General features: G+C 49.5%; 1 protein-coding gene across 2 annotated transcripts in view; it reads right to left on the reverse strand.

Annotated features, from left to right (window-relative positions):
* Positions 1–13,389, reverse strand: part of RFX4 (regulatory factor X4) — a gene marked incomplete at both ends in the record, with an annotated part of 157,596 nt that overhangs the window by 130,043 nt on the left and 14,164 nt on the right. The window contains 2 exons of one of the 2 annotated variants that reach the window (XM_080810750.1): positions 1,167–1,253; positions 8,398–8,467. In XM_080810750.1, coding sequence (XP_080666876.1) covers positions 1,167–1,253; positions 8,398–8,467 — 157 coding nt within the window. Of the gene's footprint in view, positions 1–1,166; positions 1,254–8,397; positions 8,468–13,389 lie in introns of those variants that run through there. The other variant, XM_080810751.1, reaches the window with a different exon arrangement.

Below are 13,389 nucleotides of genomic sequence, written 5' to 3' on the forward strand. Positions count from 1 at the left end.
CATTTAAATGGATGTGTAAATTGCATATGCCCACAGTGGAATACTATACAGCAATGAAAAAGTACGGCTACATACAACAGGTGGCTGCATCTCACAGATACTACATTGAGTGAAAGGAGCTATATACCAAAGAATACAGACTCTATAAGTCCATTTATATAATGCTTCAAAAACGGGCAAACTCAAACGATAGTGATAAAATTCAGGATGGTGGTTATTAACAGGGATAAGACACAAAGGAACCTCCCAAAGTTCTAGAAACATTCTGCCTCTTTTCTGGGTGGTATTTACATAAGTAGATGCAAAATGAGAGAACAAAAGATATTCATCAGACCATTCACATAAGGTTTATAAACTTTATGTTCAATTCATCTCAATTTTATAAAATGATGCAAAATCATGATGATAGAATGACAATGCCAGAAGGAACCTGGAAGAAAGCTGTTTGGCATGTCCAGCAAACACTGCTGGGGATTGTGGAGCAGACGGTCCCTGGGCCATGCTCTGAGAAAGCTCCACTAAGGCGATGTACTTTACCAGTCAAGGGAGAAAGGCACTCTGTCCCTGCTGGAAATTACATTTATGATGAGCTGACCCCCTTTTTCAGTGTTTAGGGGGCAAAAACAAGCCCCCATCAGTCTTCTCTCTTAATATGAGGTCCCCAGAAGACCCAATCTGACATAAGCCAGGGAAAGGTGTAAACACAGCAGTTTATATCTTCCTATTAACTCCCAAATCTCTAGTCCAAGATCTGGGAGGAATCTTTACTTTCAAAGAGCGAGGACATTGCTGACTCTGAAACAACGATCCCATGACACACTGATTTAATCCTGCCATCTACAGGGACACAGAGAATGGCCTTTCCCATTCAGGGTCCACATTTGCCCAACTGGAGTGTCACTGTAACATGGTCTTTGGGGACTCAGACAATATGAATGTGTAAATAGCAGGTGTTTGCTGTGGCTCGTTTCTGTGTTTACCTGACTGCACTGCACTCCCCAGCGCAGAATATCCCGGGGTAGGGGGCTAGTGTATTCCATAAATGGTTTCAGAATCTCTTGCCCCAGGTGACTTACCCCAGCCTAGCATTCGAGAAACACCATCCCTCCCATGAGGACACTGGCCGTGTCTAGGACATGGTGGAAGAAGGAATTTCAAGCACTTACTTTCATCATTAGAAACATTCCCCAGAGATGTGTGGCTGGAATAACGTTTGTTCTCACTTTCATTGAGACATCTTTCAATCCAGCTCTCTAAAAAAAACAAAAAAAACAAAAAACAAAACAGAAAGAAAGAGAGAAAGAGGAAAGAAAATCACAGGATTGCAGAATTGCTATTGGTGTTTGTGAAGAGGCAGGAACATCATAAACACATTCGACTCAACTGCCCATTGGTTTTCATCTGAGACCTGCCCCGGCTGAACCTGGGCTTTCCACGAAGCCCCCCGGGTGCCACTGTGGAGGAGACACAACGGTGACTGAAGCCCCCTTGAGTATTTCTCGGTCAGATTCTACTATTTCTGGAGTAGTCACATCCCAATAGTACCAACTGAGGATTATCTTTCTTTGCATGGAGAAGTCATTTGTAAAACAAAGTTTGGTCTACTAAACCACTGGTGGTGGTTTATGGATAAATTAGCAGCAGAACCCTTTATTCAAGCGAAAAACAAAAAGGAAAACAGATATAACCTGAGGGTTCTGGATGAACTGGAGGAGGAAGGCAGAGAACTTGGCAGCTCCCTTCCCTTTGCCTGGTGACCCTCCTGGCCACACCCCCCACCCCCTGCCCAAGGAGCGCTTCCAAGCATAGGCCCAAAACCACTGTGGGAGGAGATATTTAAAAGCTATATAACAGCTATGTAGTGCTTTCAAAATCCAAAAGACTCTGTTTTCTTAATCAAATTCCAAAGTCTACAAAAGTACTTTCCACAATGTAGCAAGATGTTTAGTCTATTGGGTAGACCAGCTAGTGCTCCCTCCTTCATTCATTCAACGACATCTGCTAACTGCAGTCAGTTCTCCTACAACAATTGTTTTGAAAATAAGCATGTGCTCCCATGCAGGTAATACATTAGGAAATTACCTGAGCAGACAGCAAACTTTATGTTTGCTAACACTCATTTCTTCCCTAAGAAGCATCAGGCGAATGCAGAAAACCACACATAGCTCAACCAAACCCCCAGCCACAGGAATATGCAAAAATCCCACGTGCTCACGCCCGAGACATCTACCAGCTACTTGAGCTCACCATGCGTGTTATGAGCCACACATGCCTGGATAAGCCACCTTCTACCACTTAACCGTAACTCACAAGTGACAGCCTTTCGGACATCCACTTCCAAATCAGACTTCAGGTCTTTTCCAAGGTGAAATGCCAGGCTTAGTTGTATTTCTGCACCTCTTAAACACTGAATTAACGTGAGCAAAACTCTGCTGTCATCTTTATTAGACTCCTATTTTTTTTAACGTGTCACTGAAAGAGCTTTTGAGTGTTATGCCCCTCACTTATTTTTCTAGTAAACTGGTTTCTATCATGTTGTTTTGTAGAACGTAGTGATTTGGGGGAATGCCTATATGGTGTTAGAGCAGAGCTGACTACAGCTTTGTGTTTCTGCAGGGGGCAGTCCCCTCCATACCGTGTTGTCTTTAGAATTTAGGAGCTGTCATTAACTGAGCACCTATTCTAATCTGCCAGGCACTTTGCATATGTCATCTCACAGAATTCTGACAACTCCCAGAAGATTTTAATCTCCATTTTTCTTCCTAGAAAGCATGAGATTTAAGTCATTTGACTCCTTGTAATTCAAAGAGCCAAGGACAAGATCATGAGTTAACACTGTAGGTGACATATTCCAGAAAGGAGGCATGCTGGCAACCGTGGGGTGGGGGTGGGGGCAGGGGTGGGGGGACAGGGAACAAGCAAATGCAAACAGCAGGGAGAAATGCTGGGGTTTTGTTTTCCATTTTATGTCCCAACAAACTGCTCTTTTAAAAGCTGCTCCCTAAATTGTAAATAAGTAGGGGGAAATATCCAAGGGGAGGAACAGGAGCCAGCTTGTTAAGAGGAAATGGAAAGCTGGTATTTCTGAGGAAACACTGAGTGGCAGAGAAATTCAAAACATTAAAATGCCACTCGTTGCCAGACACCAACTGTGCAATGCAGAAACAAGTGGCTTGTGAGGCTGTCAAAGGTGTGATGACACAAGGTGGGTGTTTGTCATCGCATTGCTTCCAAAGATGCTTCGGGGTACAAATCTCCAGAATTCTTTTCAGGACGCTCTAGAATATCTCCACTCGGATCTTCTAATCCCCTCGAGTTCTGGCCCGTTTTCCTTGGCGGCAGGTGCGGCTGGTTTGGGATGGCAGCTCCTGAAATCCGTAGCCCCTTCCTCCACCAGAGCACCCCGGTGAGAGCGACTGCTGTTGTTTCTCGAGCCTGCCCTGGTCTTCCTAGCTAGTCACACCTAGCGACTCTCACATGCGTATGGACACACACATGAACGTGCACACACGTGTACACACACACACACACACACATACACCCTTTTCACCAGACACAGGGAACTAAGAGAAATACTCTCCCTCTCACCCATTCGTCTGTGTCAAGATCAGGCCTGTTGGGGTGCCTGGGTGGCTCAGTGGGTTAAGCCTCTGCCCTTGGCTCAGGTCATGATCTCAGGGTCCTGGGATCGAGCCCCGCGTCGGGCTCTCTGCTCAGTGGGGAGCCTGCTTCCCCCCCCCGCCCCCACCGCCTGCCTCTCTGCCTGCTTGTGATCTCTGTCTGTCAAAGAAATAAATAAAATCTTTAAAAAAAAAAAAAGATCAGGCCTGTTAACATTGGAGTCCTCAAAAGGGCCAGTTCCTACAGGTGAGAAGCCCCAGTGGTTGGCGGGGCACTCTCTGAAGAACTCATGCTAACATTCTGGAAGGGAGATGGCTCTGAACACCCAAGGCCAAGAGAGCGCAAAACTAGCCCACAAGAGCTCAAGTCAAGGAAGAACTTTCCAGAGGGCTGTGCTCCCCCCACCAGGTTGCCCAACACTGGAGAGAAATGAGAGCAGGGTGATGAGGAGAGAGAGGGGACTGGAAGTGCCGGAAGGAAAGAAGAAAGCTCACCAAGTAACCGTTCGCTCCGCCCACAGCACCCACTCAGGTCTCTCCGACCCCATGGCCTGTGCCGGGAGCCACCCTGCTACTCTTCTCCCCGGGGCAGCACAGAGTAGGGTGGGCTCTCATGCACACGGCACAGATCAGAAGACAGCCGCCGCGGTTCCATCTTTCTGGTCAAAGTACCCCCGCCCATTTCTGCTCTGGCCCGGAGGGAGCCCTTCCCACTTCCGCGTCATCCAGTTCACCTGCATCAGGCTGCCTTCTGGCTCATCAACAGCCACTTGCACCTGTAGCATCCAGGATGCACTCCGGAGGGTCCAGACCATGGTCCCAGCAGTGCCAAATATGGCAGAAGTATCTGCTGTTCTGGACATCTAGAGTTCTCAGAGCATTCAGAGGTCTCACATCAGATGTCACTGGGACAGCTAAACGGGCCACAGGCCTTGGATCCACAGGTGCTCGTTGACCTTCGTCCTCCTCCCCCCCGGCGGGTCTCTCAACAGCGGCATCTGCAGCCGATGCCCCCTAAGTCGGGTTGCTCCACATGATTGCAAGGCCTCTCTTTAGGTCACCTGCAGGAAACTTCATCTACTTGAAAACTATTAACAATGAATTTTGGTCTTACAAAGATCAAGAATTACTCAACCAGAGCGACAGGAATATTGCGTTTCTAATAAAGTGCTGTGTTCATCTAACTTATTTACTTGAAGATTATGTGATTTAATAATAATAATAAAGGTCTTTGTCCATTGGCTCTTTATGGGCCAAGCATTACGCAAATACATTACATAAACCAGCATACTTAATCCTCGTAATGAGCTTGAAGTAGGTGTTATCAAGAATATTAAGGCTCAGTAAAATTAGGTGACTTGACTGAAGTCACCCTGCTAATAAGAGGCAGGACTGTCATTTAGACTTAGATTATGACCAAAATGCTCTCTCCAAGGGTGGGCTGAGCTCTTCTCCTCCTGTGTCCTCTACGGTCCCCAGCACACGGTACCAACACTGCAACACTGAGCACAGTCTGCCTGGCATTCGGACTTTCGCTGAAAGTCTACGTACCTACTACTGTTTTTTGTTAAATTCATTCATGTATTTATTTGCCAGCCTTGGCTACACATAGCAGGCCCTTCTGTTTAGATCCTAAATATCTTCAGAATGAAGTCCATGTTATTCTATTTCTTTCGACTCTCACTAGCACCTGGTCTGAAGTTGCTCCGATAGCATCGTCCTGAGAAATGTCACGTCACTGACACACGTGGTATCAAAGAATGCACAGCATATAAACAGATCCGTATGTCTACAGAATTTCCTAATCTTTTCTTTTTTTTACCACAGAAGGCACGAAATGGTACGTCAAAGGTGATTTTTCAAATAAAGAAAGCAGCATTCAACGAGTGTCTCTATTGTGCCTTCTGGAAGAAGCAGCTTTAATAAAAGCTGTGAGTGACACAGACATGAGGAAGACTGGCTTCTGGCCTGCAGTTGTCACTAGAAAGCCGGGAAGATGCTACTCCCCATCCTCACGAGTGCAGGAAGCCTGTCCTTTCTGTCCACCTTGTACCCAGTAGCTTGCACTATGCCCCACCCCATGGCTGTGACACAATAAACGTGTTGTTCAGTGCATTCCTTTTTTTTTTTGAAGAATAACGATAAGTTCCCACTGTGTGCCGGGTACTATGCAAGATATTTTCACAAATGTGGCTTACATTACAGGGATCTCAGAATAACAGTATGCGGTATGTTTTCAGATCTCTACTAACAGACATGAAAACTGAGGCTTGAAGCAAAAGTTCCAAGAGAAGGCAGGCTGTGGTCAGTGCTGCCGTATCTGCGCCCTGACCTGGGCATGGGACAAAGAGAGTTCAGCTCACACTTGGCTAACTCCCTGTTCCCCACTGCCTCATTCTTGATCTATAAAAATAAATTATCTGATCTTTGAGTAAGGACCCCGTGTGCTCTAAGTGTCCCACAGGATGTACGGACAGCTGTGAGTTGGGATTCTAGGCTGCAAAGCATCACTCTCGTGACTCATCTGGGGTCACCGGCACGAAGGAAGACACCAACCACGCTTGTAGATTCTTACTTTCCGAGGAGTTTAACCTGCACTCCTCGGAGGCAGATCTTCAAGCCTTCCCACTTTAGATTGGGTTTTCTAGAAGGCTGGGTCCCTGTGCAGCAGCAAAGAGCAACCAGGAAGTAACTGCATCAGGGAAATGGCGTGTCCAAGGCTTAGAGCAGCTTCGGGAACAGGTATTGATCTGGCGGGAGGACCCAACAGAGATGGTGGCCCAAAGCCAGGTAATCCTTGACGTTCACAGGGCACACTGACAGAAGAACGTGATCTGAGCTTCCCGGTGTACCTCATGAGATTGAAATTCATCCCACTTTAAACATAAGGAAACTGGGGTCTAGACCATCGCAGTGGCTGGTCCAAGGTCACACAGTCAGAGGGATCAAAGCCAGAATTCAATCCCAGAACTTCCATCTCCAAAGCCTATGCTGCTTCTGCCTGCCACATCATACCGGGCACAGACAGTGATCTTAGGCTAGCCATCCATCCACTCGTGCATTTTGCAGGTCATTACCAAGTGCCTTCAGTGTAAAGTTGCAACAGAAGAGACGACACCTACATTTTAACCGGGGGCCAATATATTGCAGCAAGAGATCTTTGGAGGACCCAGGGTCTCAGGACCCGAGAATACCTTGTTTACTTATTCTTGTTTTATTATTTATTTTCCCCGCCTTAAACATGTAAGTCTAATAACCTTGACCATCTTTGCCATGCGTCATCTGCAGGCACCTGGCCGCGTGTCGGGCTCTCGGCTGCTAGTGGTGGGTTGTGAAGAAGTCAAGTAAGACGAAAGAACAGGATGAGGGAGAAGGGGTCCTCCCCCGGGAAGGCCTCTGAGAAGTAGTGGCATCTGAACAGAGACTGAGTGCAACTGAGTGCAGGGAGGGTGTAAGTCTTCCAAAGGTCCACAGGGAGAGGCCCGGAGAGGCCAAGGCCCTGAGGTGAGATCCTGGGTGGCTGGTGATCACGGATGGAAGGATGGCAAGAATGCGCTGTGGCTGATCACTCACTGATGGAGTGACCAAGGGGGAGACAGTGCAAGATCAAAGAGCAGACAGAGGCAGTCCAGGGAGAATGTGGGGTTTGGAGGTAGAACAACTGGATTTCAAACCCCAGCCCTGCCGCTTACTTGCTGTGTAACACCAGGACGATTCCTGAAGCTTCCAAAAGCCCTACCTTCCAGGTTTCCCGCAGATTAACTGAAATAATACAGGTGAAGCGCTTAGCAGGTGTGGCTTTGTGGGCCATGGAAAGACGAGGAAAGCATGGTCTCTGTCCACCAGGAGCTCACAGCCGAGTGACGAGGACAGTCAGTAAAGGCCACGCCCAGCATTTGCTGACCTTTCTCCCCCCACACCAGTCACCCTGCGCCACATGTCTCCCTTTTCCTCCTCACGACACTCTGAAACAGAGACCTGAATGATTCTGACTCGGGAGGAGGCACTGGAGACTCAGAGACGCTGGGTAAAGGCAGGCAGCTAGCTGGTGGCCACGCCAGGGTCAGGTCTGGCTCCCTTTGAGGCTGGTGTGCTCTCACTGGGACACACGGCCTCGAGAAGCTGGCAGGTAACCGGGAGTAGTCTGTTACTCTAATACCATGCCACGGAAGCACAGAGAAGCTTCCGTGTCGGCCTTCGTACGGGAGGTGGCATTTCACCCGGTCCTTAAAGGATTCAGCCCCGGCCAGACAGAAGAGGCCAGGAGGGCCATGTCACAGACAAGAGCACAAAGTGGGTTCTGGGAAAGGCGACAAGCCTACTGACCTGGGATCAGGGGCGGGGGCCGGGGGGGTGGAGGTGGGAGAGTCTGGGAGGAGCAGATTGCCAAGGCCTCACCCACCAGACCGAGAAGCCTACAGGCAGCTGGGAGCCAGCTATCATTCTTGAGCAGTGGGGGAGTGACACGACGAGCTTTGTTTCTGAGGAACTGGATGAGAACAGGGAGTTCTTGACTTATGCAACACCTGAAGAAAATGCTGCCTGACTTACAAACTGTCACCGGGTTTTAATAGAAGGCGTTATTCATACTCTTTATATCAACAGTCTTTCAGAGCCCTGTGCTAGGGCCTATTTTAGGAACTCACGGCTCTAGAAATGTTACATCAAAAAGTTGACACGTCACACTCCCAGCTGCCAAGGGAGGGCCAGACCCCAGGTCCGGGAGGTGTCAGGGTATCCCCGCCCCCTCCTCCCCTCCCCCAGGCGCAGCCATTACCAGTGGAACCATGCCAACAAGGCCTGCTCCTGTCTTCCCCGGCACCAGGGCGTGATCTCCTCTTCATCATTCTCTCTCTCGGCCCCAGTTTCCCTCTGCCCTGGGCTCCCCACCGAAGTGACACACAGGAACACGTGGAAAGTCTGCCTCCAGGAGGCAGGCAGCTGTGGCCTCTGGGGGAGGGGGGGCAGCACAGGTCAGTGGGTTGCCATGACAACACCACAGGCCCTGCCCCAGGGGCCGCTGGGTTCCAGGAAGGGGCCCCTGCCCTGCCTCCAGGGGGCCACCCCACCTTGCCCCTGCCTGTATTCCTTCCCTTGCTCACCAAACATTGCTTTAGCGCTAACTGTTTGCCTGGCACTGAGGTAGGTTCTCGTGCTGGACACCACAGACAAGGTCCCTGCTCTCAGGGAGCTTGGATTCTGTGGTGGTGATGCCCAGAAACAAATGTGCAAGATGACTTCAGAACACAAGGAGCGTTAGGAAGAAAATGAAGCCCCGGAATGAGATAAAGAGAGACGGGGGAGCTGTTTGAGGTAGCGGGACACCGAGGGCCTGTTGGAAGAGGCGATGTTGGGGCAGGGGCACAGACCTGAGGAGGGAGTGGGCCTGAAAACCAGTGTGGCGGGGAGAGGGAGGACGGGTGAGAGCGGCAGGAAACGAAGTCAGAGGCAGGAAGGGCCGAATGCGTGTAGACACTTGCTGGCCCTAGGAAGAACCCCACATTTACCCCCAAATGTGCTAAGAAGCTGTTGGGGGGCCCGAAGCAGGTGACGTGAGCTGCACAGGCTCAGAAAGTGTAGCCTGCTAGGGGCCGTGCACACATTCACCCCGCGGCCTGTTGGTGAGGCATCTGTGGGGCACCGCGTGCCAGGCGCTGCGCGACACGGGAGGGGCAGAGCGGCAAACCAGGCAGGCACCGCTTCTGCCTTCGGGGAAGGTTAGAGTTTAGCACAAGAGTCAGCTGTTGGATAGTAGAGATGGGGCTCCTGAGAGAGCCACGGAAGAGAAAAGAAAAGGGAGTCTGATCTAATGTGTGAGTCAGGGAAGCTTCTCGGAGGAGGTGGCATTAAACTGACCGCTGCAGACTCCGAAGGCATCTTGTTGCCACCCCAGGTCAACAGCGAGGGAGGAGTGTTTCTGGCGGAAGGAGCGTCATGTGAAAAGGCTCTACAACCAAGTGACCCAGGCGCCCCAAATAAACAAATCTCTTAAAAAACAAAACCAGAAACCATTCTGTGGGCAGCTCCATCGGGTGCTACTGAACACAACCTCAGAGGGCAGAGAAAGGGAAGCAGGAGACCACATGATTATTATCCAAACTTTGGAGAATTGATTTTGCCAGGACCACATGTGCAAGCCAGTCCCAGGCAAACTGAGACTTAACAAGGTCCCCCAGGTAGGAGGCCGCTGCAAGAGCCTAATGAATTCGGAGTGGCTTAGGACAGAGGCAGCAAGATGAGAAAAGCTAAGAACTCTGCCCTCTTTCCATCTAACTGGATCCACTGCTCTAGCTGGTCCAAGACACAGGTGTTCCCATGTCCCCACAGCTCTTCCTCACCTGCTGGGGTCTCAAGCACAGCGTGAGGAGGTGAATCTGAGGTGACAGTAATGACACGTCCTGGAACGTGGCCTCCCACCATCTTCACCACAGGCAGCACGGCGGCTCGCTGTTGGGAGCATCGGCGCTGGGCTCCTGGTCATTTATGGGGATGATCTCATTCGATCACAACAGCGCAGATGGGGAAGGTGCAGGTTACACAGACGCGTGGCCAGGACAGAGAGGAGTGTGAATGTCTTGGTGCCATTATCCCCACACCCCGGGCCTCAGGATGTGTCCACTGTATGCTCTTTGTCCCTGTAGCTGATGGGTACCCATTGCACACAGGGGCCGGGGTGCTCAGAAACACCAGCCCACTTAGTATCCGCTCAACTCTCGGTAGCCTGGGCCTGGCTCTCTGCAAAGATGGGAGGGAATCGCTTCCTCCTTCAGTTGAACCCTTTACTGGGACGAGATCCCTAATCCACAGCCCCACTCACTCTCCTTGCAGTACTTGCTAAAGAACACCCTCCCCAGTTTGCCTCTTTACTTTTCTTCTTTTCTTTAAAAATCTGAGCAGGGGCGGGGGGGGGGGCACCTGGGTGGGTCCGTCAGTCACAACAAGATTGGTCACAACCTCAGGGTCCAGAGATCAAGGCCCCACGTCAGGCTCCCCCCTGCAGAGTCTGCTTGGGATTCTCTTCTCCTCCCCATGCTCGTGCGATCTCTTCTCTCAAAATCCATCCATCCATCAATCACATCTTTAAAAAAAATCTGAGCCATGTTTTCATGTCTTTCCCAATTCTAATATTTTCCTTTAAAAAATAATGTCCCCCACCCCCAACTCCCACTGTAGGTATGTCTCAGTTTCCAGTTCAGCTAAATAATCCCTGCTTCAGAAGGCTGCCCTGAGACTCCTCGGGTGCTGACGATGGACGAGAGTCTCTGAGGAAGGCGGACGTGCCGATCGCACACAAGGCCTTCTTACTTCCGCCACAGGCACTGCCACTCTTCCTCAACCCCCTCGGCCTCGGTGCTCTCCCACCTGCCCAAACTACTCACTCTGTGTTTCTAGGGGCCTCTCCAGACTCCCCAAGTTCACCCGCTGGCTGTGCTGTCTCCCCATCCGTACCCTGGGGAGCCTCTCCTGCGGGTCTGGAAATGAGCAAGCATCAGGGCCTGAGCCCCCTTATGGCCAACCGCAGCAAGGAAGCCCCTCCTGTCAGCGGGGGATCCGATACAGAGAAAAGGACAAGGAGGCCTGACTGCTGAGCCTCGCTGTCTCACTGGTTTGTGAACGTGACCACGTACTTACCCCTTTCTGAGCCTCAGTTTCTCTCTCTGTTACAGCTACAGTAACTACCACTGTGCGAACCGCCATTTTGTACCACTGAGCTAAACTGCTCCATACCTCCTCTTGTAATTACTTCATATACAGGAATTATCATCTCATTTCATAGATGGGGGAAGCAGGGCCCAGAGAGAAAGGCCTGGATGAAAAGAGCTAAGGCCTCTGCCTTCTTTTTGGCTAATGGAATTCCCTCTCCTGGCTGGTCCATGTGCCCAGTGTCCTGTCAGGTCTTCCTCATCGGCCAGGGTCTCAATCACCGCAGAATGCAGGTGAGCCCAAGGTGACACTAATGTCATCTGCTGGAACATGACCTCCCAATGCGAGCACCGTATCTTCATGAAAGTCGTGGCAATGACTTGTCCCAAATCACACAGCCAGTAAGCGGCCAAGCCAGAGTTTGAACGCGAATCTAACCTAACCATTTACTTATTTTTTTTTTTTGCTTCAATTATCATTTGAAAATTATTTATTGAGCAACTACTATCAGACACTATTCTGGGCTCTGAAGATACAACAGTAAACCAAAACCACAAAGTCACTGTTCACACGCAAGCAACAAAAATAGAACTTAAAATCATCCGCAGGTGAAAGAATAATTTTAAAGAATGACAGTTTGACTCAAAACACACCAGCGGTTACACCTAACCATTACCTTATACTACAAAACCCGTAATTATACATGCCTTAAGGTCTCACTGTGGGTACCCAGCTGTGTCTGACGTACTGCCAAGTACTCGTCAGGGGCTCAATAAAGTTAAGCCCTTTCTCACTTTAGGAAAACTCAGTACAGAAACCTCGAAAGCTGTCACAGAGAGGATGGAGGCGTCATTATTGGCAACAGACAAGAATTAACAAGGAAACCCTGAAGTGCCCCAGTGCTGTTAGCTCGGAGATCACACAGACTCACCAACGTCCCCGGAGACTAGAAAAAATGAAAGCTAAGGTGTTCAGTGCCATCTCCTGTCAAAGACACATTCCATGTAAAAGCAGATCTCTGCTCTGGAAATGTCCCTGGGAACAGCAGAGTTAACGTACATTCCTGCCTGGGCACGCTGGGCAAATTTCACTTCCCTTCCACCTAATGCTGGCAGACTTTTCCTTTGTTTCTATTTCTATGATTAGAACATTACTAAAAAACATATAAAAGTCTGGAGAAAGGTTCCTGGGGCCGAAGCTCCTCACCATGCATGGCATCTGATGGTATCTGATTTCTGACATCACTGCCTTTTCTTTCTTTTTTTTTTATTCTTTTTTTTTTTTTTTAAGATTTTATTTATTTATTTGACAGACAGAGATCACAAGTAGGCAGAGAGACGGGGGGGTGGGTGCGGGGGCGGAGCAGGCTCCCTGCTGAGCAGAGAGCCCAATGCAGGTTTCGATCCCAGGACCCTGAGATCATGACCTGAGCCAAAGGCAGAGGCTTAACCCACTGAGCCACCCAGGCGCCCCCATCACTGCCTTTTCTAGTCTGTGGGTTTGCTTTGCCTCATCCGCATTTCTTCTCACTCCCTCTCTGAGGGGATGGGGCTTTGCCCCAGAACCTCAGGAGCCCGCCACTCCCGACGGCAAGACCCAAACAGACTTCAAACTAGTCTGAACCTTCCCAAAATATCCTTCTCTTAGGCAAAATGCTTTTTTCATTCCTGTGTTCATGGATCCTCGAAACTGTATTTTAAATTGTTGAAAGGAGAAACCTATTCGTCCACAATCCCACCCCTCTCACGTGTGAATACTTGTCCTTTTTCTGGTGCTTCCGCATCTAAAGCAGTCATGGGCACACATATGACTTACATCCCCAGGGCCCAGTCGGACATACTGTTTCTATTCGTTTTCCCTTAACCTTCCATCACGCAGCTTTTTCCTGTTTTGCTACAGCCCTCGTATCGATCGCTCATTGATGCCCAGTGTTTCCACAAGCAATATTCCTATTTTTATAACGTCTTAATGAATTTGGTACATATTTTTTCTCTTTTGAATTACTTCCTGAGAGTCAGCCAGGAGAAAGAAAAGCAAGCACATGGGCTTAGGAACAAGCCAGGAATGAGTGGCCTGAATTCCGGCCTTCACTCTTTGGGCAAAGTCTCTAAACCTCAGTGTCCCT

Source organism: Martes martes (genome assembly GCF_963455335.1).
Source record: "Martes martes genome assembly, chromosome: 8".
Taxonomy (NCBI): Eukaryota; Metazoa; Chordata; class Mammalia; order Carnivora; family Mustelidae; genus Martes; species Martes martes.